Below are 16524 nucleotides of genomic sequence, written 5' to 3' on the forward strand. Positions count from 1 at the left end.
GTAAAATCATCTCCCCCACCCTCACATGCCTGCCGCCTTGGTGCTGCCGACCGTCTGGACCTTGCAGATGTTAGCCCTTCCGCATACAACTCCTCCTCCTCTACTTCCTCCACCTCCTCTTGTGCCACCACCTGACTCCGAATTCTGTTTAACATGTGCTCCAGCATGTAAATCACCGGAATAGTCATGCTGATAATGGCATCGTCAGCACTAAACATCTTCGTCGCCATTTCAAAACTGTGCAGAAGGGTGCATAGGTCCCTGATCTGAGACCACTCCTCCAGCGTGATTTGCCCCACCTCTGAATCTCGTTGGCCCAGGCTATACGTCAGAACGTATTGCACCAGGGCTTGTCGGTGCTGCCACAGTCGCTGCAACATGTGCAGAGTTGAATTCCACCGGGTAGGCACATCGCATTTTAGCCGGTGAAGTGGCAAGCCCAACGACTTCTGTAAAGATGTAAGTCGCTGAGCTGCGGGATGCGAACGGCGGAAGTGAGCACACAGCGACCGTGCCCTCTGCAGAAGGCCATCTAGTCTGGGATAGTGGGCTAAAAATTGCTGGACAACCAGGTTCAACACGTGAGCCATACAAGGCACGTGTGTGACATTGCCCCGGCGAAGGGCCGCACCCAGGTTTGCAGCATTGTCGCACACGGCCTTCCCTGGTTTCAGGTCCAGTGGAGACAACCATTCATGAAATTGGTTCTCCAGAGCTGACCACAACTCCTCAGCTGTGTGACTCACATTTCCCAGACATTTCAATGTAAAAACCGCCTGATGACGTTGAGCCCTACTGCCAGCATAGTAAGGAGGTGTGCAGGATCCCTTCTGCGCAGTTAGAAAGCTTGTGGCATGACCAGACAGGCTTTGGGTGCAGGTGGAAGACCGAGAGGAGGTTGAGGAGGCAGAAGCAGTGGAGGAAAAATGACATAAAGAGGATTGACGCACAACTCGTGGGGACGGCAAGACTTGGACAGCAGCCCCTTGTCCTGCTGTCACCATAGTTACCCAGTGCCCAGTCAGCGACATGTAACGCCCCTGTCCATGCCTACTCGTCCAAGTGTCTGTGGTGAAATGCACCCTGTCACACACAGAGTTTCTCAAAGAAGCGGTGATGTTGTGTGCGACATGCTGGTGGAGCGCAGGCACACCTTTCTTTGAGAAGTAGTGCCGACTGGGCATCTGGTACTGGGGCACTGCGACGGACATAAGGTCTCGAAAATCCTCTGTGTCCACCAGGCGGAAAGGCAGCATTTCTGTAGCCAAGAGCTTGCAGATGGTGAAATTCAACCTCTTAGCTTTCTCATGGCTAGGAGGAAATGGTCTTTTACTTGTCCACATCTGAGGGACCGAGGGCTGGCTATTGTGCTTAGACGGGGTTGATAAGGGTGTCCCCGGCAAACTGCCGGTCTGTGAGGAAGATGCAGGCGGACATGTTAGGTTGCCTTGATCCAAAGGTGGTGCTATCGATGTCGGACAGCGCTCAAGACCAGCTGGTGTTACCACCTCCAAAGAAAATGATGACCTGCCAATCACGCTGGCTGTTGCGGGTAAAGAGGTGGCAGGTCTGCGCCCCAAAACAGGTGTGACTGCTGTCCCCCCAGTCACAGAGGATGAAGAGGCCGCGGATGCACAAGATATGGCAGACGGTGGTTGGCCCGGCCGGCTAGACCGCATGGTAGCACACTGAGCTTCCCACTGCAACTTATGCTTCATGTCCATGTGCCGGTTCATGCATGAAGTACTCAAACTATGTATTTTTTGGCCTCTACTTAGCTTTTGCTGACAAATGTTACAGATAACACGAGTTGGGTCATCTTTATCGATCTGAAAAAATGCCCAGGCTATGCAAGGCTTAGCACCCATGCGACCTGAAGAGCCACCACGACTTGTGGTGAGAGGCAGAGTTGTGTTTGAGGATGCAGTTGTTGACGTGCTTCCAGTACTACGTCTCTGTCCAGGAAGGCGCAACCTGACCTCGTCGTCACTAGCATCTTCCTCCACCTCCTCTGCTGACCTCATCTCTTGGCTGACTGTGGGTTGACAGTAAGTGGGATCTCCGACCTCATCATCATCACCCTGTGCGTTATCACACCCGTCGTCCTCAGAGCCAACCTGTTCCTGCCCTGACAAAAAACTAAAGTTGTCGCTCCAATCAGGTATTTGAGTCTTATCATCGTCTTCCTCATTGTCTCCACCAACAGGAGTTACAGTTTGGGAATGAGGGTCTACATTATGGTCAGAACCTTCTGCGTCTGGTCCTGGATCCGACTCATAAAGATTCTGGGCATCAGTGCAGATCATTTCCTCGTCTGGATTCACAGAAGCGCTGGAGTCGACCTCTGATTCCCAGGCTATAGTATGAGTAAACAGCTCTGCAGACTCAACCATCTGTTCTACCTCATACTCAGACGGGCAGCTGGAGATTTGGGAGCTGTGAGGAAGCAAGTGCGATTTGGGTGACACCTTTGAGGACTGGAGTATTTGTGATGTTGAAGTTGATGTGGAGGAGAGCCCACTTAAAGGAGCACTTGATATCCGTTGAAGCACCTGCTGTTTTTGTGCCTCATCTGGAATTTGTAGCGATTGGCGTGGCCGTAAGAAAGGGATCTTATCACATTGTCCGCTAAAAGAAGTAGACATTTTAGTTTGGCTGGAAGATGGTCTTTCTTCTGCAGATGTTACTGTTGCTTTAACACCTACCCCACGGACACAACCTTTTTTCCCCTTCCCAACACGCCTATTCCCCTTTCCACCAGCAGCAGGCCTTTTTCCACTCATTTTGGTGGTTAACTAATTCACAACTCTGGAGTTGTTTGCACAAAAAAACAATGGATGGTAACCGAGCAGAGCTGAGTGGCCAAACTGTGGTATTAGGCCAAAACTATTGGCTGGGTTAGATGCAGAAAAAAATTATTTTGAATTTGCAACCTGATGGAGGTCAGTATAGATGGACTAATACAAATAGTCCCACACACTGCTAGAAGCCCAAATATTTTTTCAGAGGTACTGTAGATGCAGATAAAAATTATTTTTAATTTGCAACCTGATGGAGGTCAGTATAGATGGACTAATAGACCAAGTCCCACACACTGCTAGAAGCCCAAATATTTTTTCAGAGCTAGATGCAGAAAAAAATTATTTTTAATTTGCAACCTGATGGAGGTCAGTATAGATGGACTAATAGACCAAGTGCCACACACCGCTAGAAGCCCAACTATTTTTTCAGAGCTAGATGCAGAAAAAAATTATATTCAATTTGCAACCTGCTGGAGGTCAGTATAGAAGGACTAATAGAACAAGTCCCACACACTGCTAGAAGCCCAAATATTTTTTCAGAGCTAAATGAAGAAAAAAATTATTTTTAATTTGCAACCTGATGGAGGTCAGTATAGATGGACTAATAGACCAAGTCCCACACACTGCTAGAAGCCCAAATATTTTTTCAGAGCTAGATGCAGAAAAAAATTATTTTTAATTTGCAACCTGATGGAGGTCAGTATAGATCGACTGATAGACCAAGTCCCACACACTGCTAGAAGCCCAAATATTTTTTCAGAGCTAGATGCAGAAAAAAATTATTTTTAATTTGCAACCTGATGGAGGTCAGTATAGATGGACTAATAGACCAAGTCCCACACACTGCTAGAAGCCCAAATATTTTTTCAGAGCTAGATGCAGAAAAAAATTATTTTTAATTTGCAACTGATGGAGGTCAGTATAGATGGACTAATAGACCAAGTCCCACACACTGCTAGAAGCCCAAATATTTTTTCAGAGCTAGATGCAGAAAAAAAATATTTTTAATTTGCAACCTGATGGAGGTCAGTATAGATGGACTAATAGACCAAGTCCCACACACCGCTAGAAGCCCAACTATTTTTTCAGAGCTAGATGCAGAAAAAAATTATATTCAATTTGCAACCTGCTGGAGGTCAGTATAGAAGGACTAATAGAACAAGTCCCACACACTGCTAGAAGCCCAAATATTTTTTCAGAGCTAAATGAAGAAAAAAAATATTTTTAATTTGCAACCTGATGGAGGTCAGTATAGATGGACTAATAGACCAAGTCCCACACACTGCTAGAAGCCCAAATATTTTTTCAGAGCTAGATGCAGAAAAAAAATTATATTCAGTTTGCAACCTGATGGAGGTCAGTATAGATGGACTAATAGAATGATGCTATGCCCAAAAGATTTTACTTCACTAGGTGCAGTAAAAAAATTGGTATTCTATACACAGGTGTTATATCTTGCAACACAGATAGGCTACTCCACTCTGCAATAGGCCAAAAAGGATTAGCTTTGCTAGATTCAGCCAAATGCTGTGAAAAAAACTTGCACAGCACTGGCACAGACCTGCCTGGCAAAAACTGATAGGAACTCATGTAACCTAGTCCTGAAAAGGACTCCAATTACAATTAGTCTTTACTCCCACAACCTATCTATTTAAGAGCACAGACCTCCCTGATAAAAGTCGTAGGAAATGCTGTAACCTAGTCCTTAAAAGGACTGCAATCACAACTATTCCCTACTCCCAAGCTATCTGTATATTTGTGCGAAAATTGGCTTGAAATTAACAAGGTATAGCGCACACAGCAACAGCGGTGCCGTCTAACACGCAGCTGCAGCAGTGAGAAAATGGTGGCGACGGGGAAAATGGCTTGGTCTTATAGGGCAAGGACATGTGACATACACTGCCAATCACACATGCCCTTGCTTGTGTGAAAAAAAGCACTTCGCTCCGTGTGTGCGCTGCTGATAGGCTGACAGATTGCACCTCCCCACTGCAAATGCGGGAAAGAGAAAAAAAAATGGAGATCTTCATTGTTCCTGCAGAGATCCATCCCCTGCCCCTCCCCCCACCCCGCTGTACACTCAAACTGCGTATTAACATTAATTTTCATCATTACTGAGAAAAAATCCAGTTATGATTTTGGTGCACGAACAGTTATCGAACATAACCTCGAACAGCCGAATTTTTCTCAAATTGTTCGTGTTCGCCGAACGGCTCGAACACCGCCCAAAACAGCTCGAATTTGAGATTGGCGAACAGTTCGAGTAGAACAACGCTCATCTCTAATCACTACTACTAATGTGTGGCACTTTATCAAAACATATTAAAATCCATGACATTCATATAAAGTAGTGGCTTACACACCATTAATCACTTGCATCACACACGTGGAGCTCCATTAGATCTGTTGCTCATCACTACCGGTGCACAGAAGATACAACATACCATAATATTTCACATCCCATCACATATAGTATCACATATTAGCAATAATATAACATTTGCATAGTAATACAACAACTTAGGTAACCAGATCGTGCAATATTATGGATTTTTGAGTTTATAATGACACCTTGTGGCCTTTCTTGTTAGATCATCAGGGGCAGCTTATTGTTCTCTTTAAGTTTTGAATCGTGCTAAGCTTGTTTTCTTCTACATTGGATTTACAGCATTAACAATGGGTGTACACCCAGTAAATACAGTATGTTGAGGAAAGGAGGAGTGAATTTGATGGCCAAGAAAGTAAAACTTGCTGACATTTTTCTTCCCCTCTCTATGAGGAAGGATACTACACTGTTGAAAATATGAAATCTTTAGGTTTTCTGTGTAAATCATGGTCATGGTTGGATTGCTGTAAGAGCTGCTCTTTGTGGTGGTTTTTACTTATTTAAATGAGTCACCTCTCCTACCCATTAATTGATATAACTCATTGTATTAACTTACTGTATATAACATTTTATTAGTCCTCTTACCAGCGGGGCTGCTGTTGGAATTCAGACAGAACTGTTTTATTCTGTCACACCACACGTTCTTGTCACAATTGGAAAGTTCCATACGATAAACTAGAGGAGACAGAACAGTATTAAGAATCAAAAATGAATATAAAAAAAATATTACTTGGCGGCACAGTTAACTTCAAAGTTTAAAGCTTTAGTGGCCAAATGATATATTTTGATCTTCAAATAAAAAAAAACAAACATTTATATTACATATTTAGTAAAGAAATTATTTAGAGGGGGCACTGTTGAACATCATATTGTGTATGGGGAGCATCATTCTGTGAGACCATTGTACTGTGTGGGGCAAATTGTAGCGGTATCATAATGTGTAAGGGAGGCACTGTGGGGGCATCATACTGTGTGGGACACTATGGGGGCATCATACTGTGTGAGACACTGTGAGGGGCATCATAATTTGTGGGCTATGCAATGTGAGGGCTGTGTGGGGCACAGAGGAGGCATCATACTGTGTGGGAAGGTCACTGTGGGGGCATAACATGTGGCAGATGCACTGTGGGGTGTGTGGACACATCATAATGTCAGAAATAAGCAGGTGTTCTTCTGCCAGATGTCATTTCTTCCAGAACACCGTCACTGAGCTTGTGCCATACTGCTTCTTCCAGGAAAAAAAACCTCATTGAGGTAGGGTTTATCAGCTATCCTTGACAGAACATGAGGCGATGATGGCAAGAAAAATATGGCGTGACTATTAGTCAAGGAATCTTTTTCTCCTACCTAAAGCTGGATTTTTTTAAAAAAAATACTGTACTTCTTATTTTATCTTTGCATTATATACAATAACTAAAAATAGGTAGCCGCCAGAGATGAGAAAATATATTCGCATGCGATTGAGTTCTGCTTGAGTATTTCAAAAATCCGCATTTGCCAAAATGTGGATTATTTGTAATTTGCTTCTATGTGGATTCAGCAAAATGGCGACCACTGGCCATAAACTTACTGATCCTCAAAGGGTCATCAAAAGGAATTGAACAAAAAATATTTATACTCACGTCACCACTCACCTCTCTGGCCTGTCCGCTCCTCACCACCACCTGTCTGGCCCTCATCACATCTTCTTATCACCACGTTGTAATCTTATGAGCGCTTAATGTCATGACTTGGTGATCTTACATGCATCTAACGTTTTGGTGTCATGAAGTCATGATCTTACGCACGTGACGCGCCCCCAGGGCCGTGGGGTACTCGGCAGCCGGGCCTCTGGACGCCGGTTGGCGGGGGATATCACGGTGGCTGGCCCGGTCCGTGACCCAGGGCGGTCAGTGAAAAAAGGGGTTTATTTTTGGAAAGTTCGTGACGCCACCTGTGGCGTCTGGTGAGGATCACCAGCGCTGCAACAGTCCTCTGAGGCAGATGTTAGGGCAGCTTGTGATGGGACGGCTCCCCACAGGTGGAGCAGGCCTCAGGGCAGTGAAGTGATGGAGGGTGGGTTGCGCTGGGCGTTGTAGTGCAGGGGGAACAATGGCGCCGATGAAAGAATGGATGGAGGCAGTACAGTGCAGTCATCCGAGATTTTACTTACAATTCTTTAGACAGTCTACAGGTGCACTGTACAGGTAAAGCCTCCTGCGTCGCGCTGCGTTCACTGGGCAGGGGTTCAATCCTTCCTCAGGCAGCTTGAGAATACCTGACAGAACCCCACTTTCTTGTGTTCCTATTTTGACCATCTTCACACTAGGTCCTTCTCCCTCCTGCTCTGCGCTGCCCACTCTCAGTCCTGTTCGTGTACTCTGAAGTCCCTCCTGTCCGTCGGAGTTACACAGACTTGCTTGACCCTCAGGGGACAAGAATGCGGCTGCGATCCCTCTGTCTTCTGACAGATGTGGGGCGTACGGGTGCCGTCCTGCATGCGCCGTACCCCCTGGGATCCTTTCCTAGAACGGAGCCTACTCCCTGCTCCCCTCCTGGGCCTCCTGACTTGGCCCTACTTGTGGAGCAGATCTCCTAATGAGACTCTGCTCCCGGACTGTTCTTCTGAACTGTCCCAAGCTGTTCTTCTGAACTGCTCTCTCACTCACTAGTCTGCCACCCTAAGATGGCTTCTCTATTTTATACTCCTACCAAAGTGCTCCCTCTAACTACTTCCTCCACCCACACCCACTACTGGATCCCCCTACCTATGGGTTCCCCCCACTCCAGCCAGGGTCAGGGCTCAGCAGCTGTGCTCTGCATGTTGCCCCTCCAGCCGGCCTGGAGCAGTGTAGTGTTGGATGCAGGTGTTTGGGGTTCCGTGCAGCACTCCCACCTTACCTGAGAGAAGGGAGACACCACACCTTTGGGGGAGGTGCAGTACCTCTGTGGCGACTGAACCCTCAGGGGCGCCACATTCCCCCCGGTAAAACACAGCACGTCTGCAGGCTGGAACAAAGCAAAACAGGGATATTTGACATGCAAAATTTTAAGATGCATCCGCATATAAGATTATAAAAACATTTCTTCCCTTTATGGGAGGCACATCTTCCTTAAATGTTACAGGTTACATTTTTCAGAATATTATAAAACTTTAATAAATAACATCTTTCTTTTTCAATAAGTGCAACAGGTAGCAGCATGAGGGACCAGTCCGCAAACCCTCAACATAGGCCCTGGGTGTGGCTTCAGGGCATAGGCGATCATGGAGTTGGACCACGGCTTCCGCCACGCCAAACAGGTTTTTGTTCTGTGGTTATGGTTATTACTATAAAACCAATAGGGTGCACTTTAAGAAGTGCTGAACTATTTACAACTTTAACGTCCAGCTGTTCACAATCCCCAGCCTGTATACCCTGACGGGTAACCATGTAAATGGACACTATTTTAGGAAAACATTATTTTCAACCTTCACACTCAAAACAGTATTTTCAACTGTACCCTTATGGGCAACTATATAAGCAATGTTCAGTCCCACTTGCTGGATCAATAGTGGGGACCCCACCTGGGGTACTCTTCGTTCTTCCCTGACCCAGCTGGGTCACGAGGGACTTCCTGCAGGGGTGTGTCCTCACTAACACGATACACGTGCAGGGCGTACCAGCCACGTTCACCATGGTGCCGGGTGAACGTGACATGGTCTCCCGGATACAGGTTCCGGTCAGGATGGCCTTCCTCCAGCTCTGGCTGCCGGGTGCGGTCTGGCTAGACTGATTAATGCCACACCTTGTCTCCATTCCTTCTCTCCGCCTCCTCTCTTCTTTCGGGGGCAGTCCCATGGCGATCTGCTGTCGGTCACTCCCTGTGACGGCCTCCCTGCCTTGACGGACACATCTATGCGGACAGTCACTGTTGCAAGGGGCAGGGTATGCTTTTGGCGCCATTCTGGGACCCGGCCCACGATGGGAGGTTCCATTTTGTTGTCCTTTAGCACGCACACAATGGCACCTTTTCTTCTGGGGCGGGCGCCACATTCAATAACATAACACAATTCTTTAGGCACACTTCACCCGTCGATACAGGCTGGTCACGCATCCTGTTCGTGACGCCAGATCTGACGCGCCCCCAGGGCCGTGGGGTACTCGGCAGCCGGGCCTCTGGACGCCAGTTGGCGGGGGATATCACGGTGGCTGGCCCGGTCCGTGACCCAGGGCGGTCAGTGTAAAAAGGGGTTTATTTTTGGAAAGTTCGTTACGCCACCTGTGGTGTCTGGTGAGGATCACCAGAGCTGCAAAAGTCCTCTGAGGCAGATGTTAGGACAGCTTGCGATGGGACGGCTCCCCACAGGTGGAGCAGGCCTCAGGGCAGTGAAGTGATGGAGGGTGGGTTGCGCTGGGCGTTGTAGTTCAGGGGGAACAATGGCGCCGATGAAAGAATGGACGGAGGCAGTACAGTGCAGTCATCCGAGATTTTACTCTCAATTCTTTAGACAGTCTACAGGTGCACTGTACAGGTGCAGGCCTCCCGCGTCACGCTGCGTTCACCGGGCAGGGGTTCAATCCTTCCTCAGGCTGCTTGGGGATACCTGGCAGAACCCCACTTTCTTGTGTTCCTATTTTGACCGTCTTCACACTAGGTCCTTCTCCCTCCTGCTCTGCGCTGCCCACTCTCAGTCCTGTTCGTGTACTCTGAAGTCCCTCCTGTCCGTCGGAGTTACACAGACTTGCTTGACCCTCAGGGGACTAGAATACGGCTGCGATCCCTCTGTCTTCTGACAGATGCGGGGCGTACGGGTGCCGTCCTGCACGCGCCGTACCCCCTGGGATCCTTTCCTAGAACGGAGCCTACTCCCTGCTCCCCTCCTGGGCCTCCTGACTTGGCCCTACTTGTGGAGCAGATCTCCTAATGAGACTCTGCTCCCGGACTGTTCTTCTGAACTCTCCCGAGCTGTTCTTCTGAACTGCTCTCTCACTCACTAGTCTGCCACCCTAAGATGGCTTCCCTATTTTATACTCCTACCAAAGTGCTCCCTCTAACTATTTCCTCCACCCACACCCACTACTGGTTCCCCCTACCTTTGGGTTCCCCCCACTCCAGCCAGGGTCAGGGCTCAGCAGCTGCGCTCTGCATGTTGCCCCTCCAGCCGGCCTGGAGCAGTGTAGTATTGGATGCAGGTGTTTGGGGTTCTGTGCAGAACTCCCACCTTACCTGAGAGAAGGGAGACATCACACCTCTGGGGGAGGTGCAGTACCTCTGTGGCGACTGAACCCTCAGGGGTGCCACACATGCTTGTGCCAAACCATTCTGGACATCATTAGAGCGAGAGGTCCCGGTCCAGTGAGAAAAGACCTAGGGAATCAGTACAACCGGTGAAAATAAGATGTGATGAGAAACAGACGGATGATGGTGAGGAGCAGAGAGGCCAGTGAGGTGAGTATAAGTACTTTTTTTTTATATCTTATGTTTGCCCTGGGGTCTGAGAAGCATAATAAGGAACATTCAATTCATGAAGAATAACGTCTCTGAGAATTGAATTTCCTGGAAAAATTTGCATGAACAGGCGAATCTGAATGTTATCTGGCTCATCTCTAGTAACCATTTTCATTAATCGCATAGCAGTTTGCTGTACATTGTCATTTTAGATCTGCAGGGGATGCGCTGTACATCCAAAAGATTGCTTTCTACAGACAGGAGGGGCAATAAGAATATGTAGCGTTCATTGTCTACAATTGGCTGTAACGGTCACATGAAATCGCTATATTAACAAATAGGAATACCAATGGAGGCTGTATGTTGAAACTCTGGACGAGAGACTAGGTATTACACTTGCTTTTATTATTTTAGAACAACAGCAGCTGGATAAAAAAAAATCATAAGCTGAGTTACAACTTTCTTAATGAGGACCTATTGCACCAGGGATTGACAGAAAGTAACTGCTACAACCAACAAGTATGGAGGGAGTCTGGTCTAAACATTCACATGTAGTTATAGGAGCTATATACAGCATAATACCATAATAGACTATGATAGTGTGTCCAGCTAAAAAGACAGACTCTGCCAGGAGGAAGGTCAAATGGAGTCAGAAATTTCATGCATTGGATTTTGTCTCTTTAAAGTCAATTGCTCCATCTTCTAAATATAATTTTTGGGGCATTTTGGTTGAATCCCAGAATCCTAATCTGGAAGCCAAAACTTCTTTGTAGTTGATTTCATTATGCAACATATTTCCAGCTCTTAGCCCATTTAATTTTTTTTTTGGGGGTTTTAAATCCTGGTCAACCTTTTTAAATCCACTTTTTATTAAGCAGAATAGCTAATGTTCATCATCTTTCTGGGTACTTCAGTCCCCCCATATGTTGATTGCCTTTTAACCCTCTCAAGTTCTACTCTGTCTTTCTTGTACACTGATACTCATAGCTATATTCCATGGACGGCTTAAAAAGTGATTTGGAAAGTAGTATTGTTCTCATCATGTGCATTACAATATTACAAATGATCTGGATAAGATGACTGAATGGGCAAACACTTGGCAAATGAGATTTAATGTTGATAAATGTAGAATAATACACCTGGGACGGAGTAATCCTATTGCTGCATATACATTAAATGGGAATGTACTCGGGACTACAGAAGAGGAGAAGGATTTGGGTATTCTGGTTACGAGTAAGCTGAGCAGCAGCACTCAATGTCAAGCAGCAGTCGCAAAAGCAAATAAGATTTTAGGTTGTATAAAAAGAGAGATAAAATCCTGCGAGCCCAACATATTGTCACCCCTTTATAAATCACTGGTGAGACGACATATAAAATATTGGATCCAGTTTTGGGCTCCACATTTTAAAAAGGATATTCAGAAGTTAGAGTCAGTTCAAAGGCGGCAACTAGATTATTACAAAGAATGGAAGGCCTCTCATATGATGAGAGGTTGAAAAAGTTGGGCTTCTTTAGCTTAGAAAAAAAGATGCCTCAGAGGGGATCTCATTTATATATATAAATATATGTGTGGTTCATACAGAGGACTGTGTAGCATCGGCGTCTCTGCCCCTTGCTAGGCAGAGACGCCGTCCCTCTAACCTCCCCGCTCCTGGCGCCGCGTCCTCTAGCGCTTCTCTCCCCGCTGCTTCCGGCACACGCTCCTTCCCCGGCTGTGTGCTTATGGCGCGCGCGCGCGCTCCCCCTCTCTTAAAGGGACCACGCGCGCCATCCTAAGAAGTCCCCGGCCAATTGCCGGAGGACCTCCCATATATAAGGCACCTCCTCCAAAATGGAGGTGCCCGAGCAAAGTTGTTTGCACTGTGTCTGATCTGTGCTTCAGCCCTCAGCTCCCGCTGCTAGCCTGACTTCTCGTCCTGCCTGCCAGCCTATTATCTGCCCGTTACCTGCCAGCCTGCTCACCTGGAGCGCTCACCTGTTACCTGCCGGTTACCTGCCTTGGCTATCTGTCCGCTCACCTGGGAGCGTCCGCCTGCCTTGTCTGTCAGACCGCTCACCTGGGAGCGCCCACCAGTTACCTGCCGGTTACCTGCCTCGTCTGTCTGCCGGCTCACCTGGAAGCACCCACCAGTTACCTGCCAGTTACCCGCCTCGTCTGTCTGCCCGCTCACCTGGGAGCACCTGCCTGCTTCCTGCCAGCCTGCCTGGAGACCCTGCCGTCACTTGCTGTGACCACCTTCCTGGTAAACCTAAAGACTGCTACTTGCCCTGCTTTCTCGAACTGTGACCACCTGTCTGCTACCAGAGACTTCCGCCTGCTTGCCGTGTCCATCCGCCATACCGGTCAGTCCCAGCCATCTCACCCGTGGGAGCCACCTGCTGTTTTACAATGTCGTCCCCAGAGAAGCACCTGGCCCCTCAGCCCGGATCCTCCCTGGTCACGGTGTCGTTAGCTGCCGTACGACCAGGGTCGGTTCGGGTGGATACTTAGTCACGCCCCTCTGGGTCCCTCCTTGCACCTCGGCACAGAGGTTCCACCACCCGGACCCGTAACAGACTGTTACATGACTTATTCCTTCCAATGACTATACTAAGGACCAGGGGGCACTCATTACGGGTGAAAGAAAGGCGATTCCGACAGCTAAATAGGAAAGGGTTCTTTACAGTCAGAGCAGTCAGACTGTGGAATACAGACCACAAGAGGTAGTAATGGCAGCTTTTAAAAAAAGAGTTGGATGATTTCCTCAATACACAGAACATTGTGGGTTACCGGTAATTTAATGACAAAATGTACAATTGATGGAGGAAGGTTGAACTTAGTAACATAGTAACATAGTTTGTAAAGCCGAATAAAGACTTGCGTCCATCAAGTTCGACCTGTTAGTTCTGTAATTGCTAAAGTTGATCCAGAGGAGGGCAAAAACCCCAAATGATTTAGCCAATCTTCACCTGAGGAAAAATTCCCTCCCGACTCTGAAACCAGCAGTCAGAATAAATCCCTGTATCAACCTACTATTTTATTTTATTTTTAAGTATATGCTGAAATCTGCCTGGTATCTAGAAATGCATCCAGTCCCCGCTTGAACTGGTTTAGTGAATCCGACATTACCGTCTCCTCACTCAGTGAATTCCATATTCTCACTGCTCTTACCGTAAAGAACCCCTTCCTATGCTGGTGCTGAAACCTTTTCTCTTCCACTCTTAGGGAATGCCCTCTTGTTACCGTAATATCCCTCCTTTTGAACAAATCCCGGGCAAGATCTCTATACTGTCCCCTAACATATTTGTACACATTTATTATGTCCCCCCTCAACCTTCTCATTTCCAGGCTGAATAGTCCTAGTTTTGCCAACCTCTCTGGGTATTGCAGTCCCTCCATTCCCTTTATTAATTTTGTTGCCCTCCTTTGTACCTTTTCAAGCTCATTTATATCCTTTCTATATATTGGGGCCCATAACTGAGCACAGTATTCCAAGTGTGGTCTGACCAGTGCTTTGTACAGTGGAAGAACAATGTTCTCATCCTTTGCAGCTATACCTCTTCTGATACATCCCATTACCCTGTTTGCCCTTACAGCAGCGGCCTGACTTTGGGCACTCCAATTTAGTTTGCTATCAATCAAGATGCCCAAGTCCTTCTCCATCTCTGAATTCCCCAATGATTTCCCATTCAGTGAGTACTGGTGACTTCCATTTTTCCTTCCCATATGTATGACCTTACATTTCTCCTCGTTAAACCTCATTTGCCATTTAATGCTCCACCTACCCAGCTTATCCAAATCCCTCTGTAGGTCTGCACTGTCCTCTTTTGTATTAATTGTTTTACATAACTTTGTGTCATCTGCAAATATTGATATTTTACTATTTATCCCGTTGACTATGTCGTTAATAAAGATATTAAATAACATTGGGCCTAGTACAGACCCCTGTGGTACCCCACTAGTGACGCTTACCCAATCTGAGTATATTCCATTTATAACCACCCTCTGCCTTCTATCCTTTAGCCAGTTAGCTACCCACTTGCAGACATTTTCCCCCAGCCCCATCATTCTCATTTTGTATACCAACCTATTATGTGGCACGCTATCGAACGCTTTTGAGAAGTCGAGATACACGACATCCACTGGTTCCCCCTGATCTAATCGAGAGCTAACCTCCTCGTAGAAGTCAATCAGGTTTGTTTGGCAGGAGCGATTCCTCATGAATCCATGTTGGTTCGGGATTAAAAGATTATTAGCATCAAGATGCTCCGTAATTGCCTCTTTAATGAAGCTTTCAAAAATTTTGCCCACAATGGACGTCAGACTCACCGGCCGATAGTTTCCGGCGTCACTTTTAGCTCCCTTTTTGAATATTGGCACTACATTCGCCTGTCGCCAATCAAGTGGTACAGACCCAGTCTCAACAGAGTCCTTAAATATAAGATATAACGGTCTGTCTATCACATTACTTAGTTCCCTTAGTACCCGTGGGTGTATTCCATCAGGTCCTGGTGATTTGTTTATTTTAATGTTACTGAGGCGTTTCTGTACCCCAACTTGAGTTAGATTTGTCATACTTAGTGGAGGATTAAGCTTGTCACTTCTCATTTCTCCTGTTAGTTCTATTTCCTTTGTGAAAGTTGTCGAAAAAAAATTATTTAATAGATTAGCTTTATCCTCATCTTTCTCTATGATTTTGCCTTCCTCACTTTTTATCGGTCCAATATTATCCGGTTTAATCCTTTTACTATTTATATACGTAAAGAACAGTTTGGGATTTGATCTACTTTCCCTCGCAATACGTCTCTCTGTTTCCTCCTTCGCTATTTTTATTTGTTTTTTACAGGTTCTCGTTTTTTCCTTGTAACACATTAGTGCCTCCTTACTGTTTTCCTGTTTTAATCTCTTGAATGCCTCTTTTTTGCTATTTAGTGCCCCTTTTACGTTCTTGTTCAACCATATTGGTTTCCTCTTATTTCTGGCCCTTTTATTCCCATACGGTATATACCTCTCGCACTGAGTATTCAGAATTCTTTTGAAGGTTTCCCATTTACTATTCGTATTCCTTTGATTAAGTACTTTGTCCCAGTCAATAAGTTGAAGGTTTTCTATCAGCTGATCAAACTTCGCCCTCCTAAAGTCTAATGTTTTTGTTGTTCCCTTATTGATAACCCTACTGAAGGGCATTTTGAAGTCGATAATATTATGGTCGCTATTACCTAGGTGCCCCCCTATCTGTACCTCAGTTATTCTATCAGGCCTATTAGTCAATATTAAGTCCAACACAGCCTTCCCTCTCGTTGGTTCCTGCACTAGTTGGGAGAGATAATTATCCTTAATATTTGTCAAGAACCTTTTTCCTTTCTGAGATCTACAGGTTTCTGTTTCCCAGTCAATATCCGGGTAGTTGAAATCCCCCATTACAATCACTTCATTATGTTTTGCTACTTTGTCTATTTGTCCTAATAGCAGATTCTCATTCTCCTCTGTTATATTTGGTGGCTTATAGCAGACCCCCAGTAATATTTTATTATTATTTTTTGCCCCCTCTATCTCTACCCACATGGACTCGACCCCCTCTTCTCCCTCTCCTATATCTTCCCTTAGTCTGGGTTTTAGACATGACTTTACATATAAGCAGACTCCTCCGCCTTTCCCCTGTTTCCGGTCCCTTCTAAATAAACTATAATCTAATAAATTTACCGCCCAGTCGTAGCTATCGTCTAGCCAAGTCTCTGTTATACCTACGATGTCATACCTCTCCTCCGATATAAGCGCCTGCAGCTCATCCGCCTTATTGGTCAGGCTTCTTGCGTTGGTCAGCATACAAGATAAAACTTTGGGGTTATTTAGCATCCTATTCTTCTCTAACGATCTAACTGTACTATCCCCACCCCCCTCTCCACCCTCATTATATTCACTTCTCCCCTTCCCCCTTGCTTGCCTCA

General features: G+C 46.2%; 1 protein-coding gene across 1 annotated transcript in view; it reads right to left on the reverse strand.

Moving 5' to 3' along the window:
* The window catches only part of LOC141271203 (killer cell lectin-like receptor subfamily F member 2), a 90840-nt gene that overhangs the window by 39040 nt on the left and 35276 nt on the right, over nucleotides 1-16524 (reverse strand). Inside the window, exon 5 of the mRNA XM_073681316.1 lies at nucleotides 5773-5862. Within this exon, the coding sequence (XP_073537417.1) occupies nucleotides 5773-5862 (90 nt within the window). The remainder of the gene's footprint in view (nucleotides 1-5772; nucleotides 5863-16524) is intronic.

This window comes from Phyllobates terribilis, unplaced genomic scaffold, assembly GCF_046119375.1.
Source record: "Phyllobates terribilis strain yellow unplaced genomic scaffold, ASM4611937v1 Scaffold_5__5_contigs__length_657084704, whole genome shotgun sequence".
Taxonomy (NCBI): domain Eukaryota; kingdom Metazoa; phylum Chordata; class Amphibia; order Anura; family Dendrobatidae; genus Phyllobates; species Phyllobates terribilis.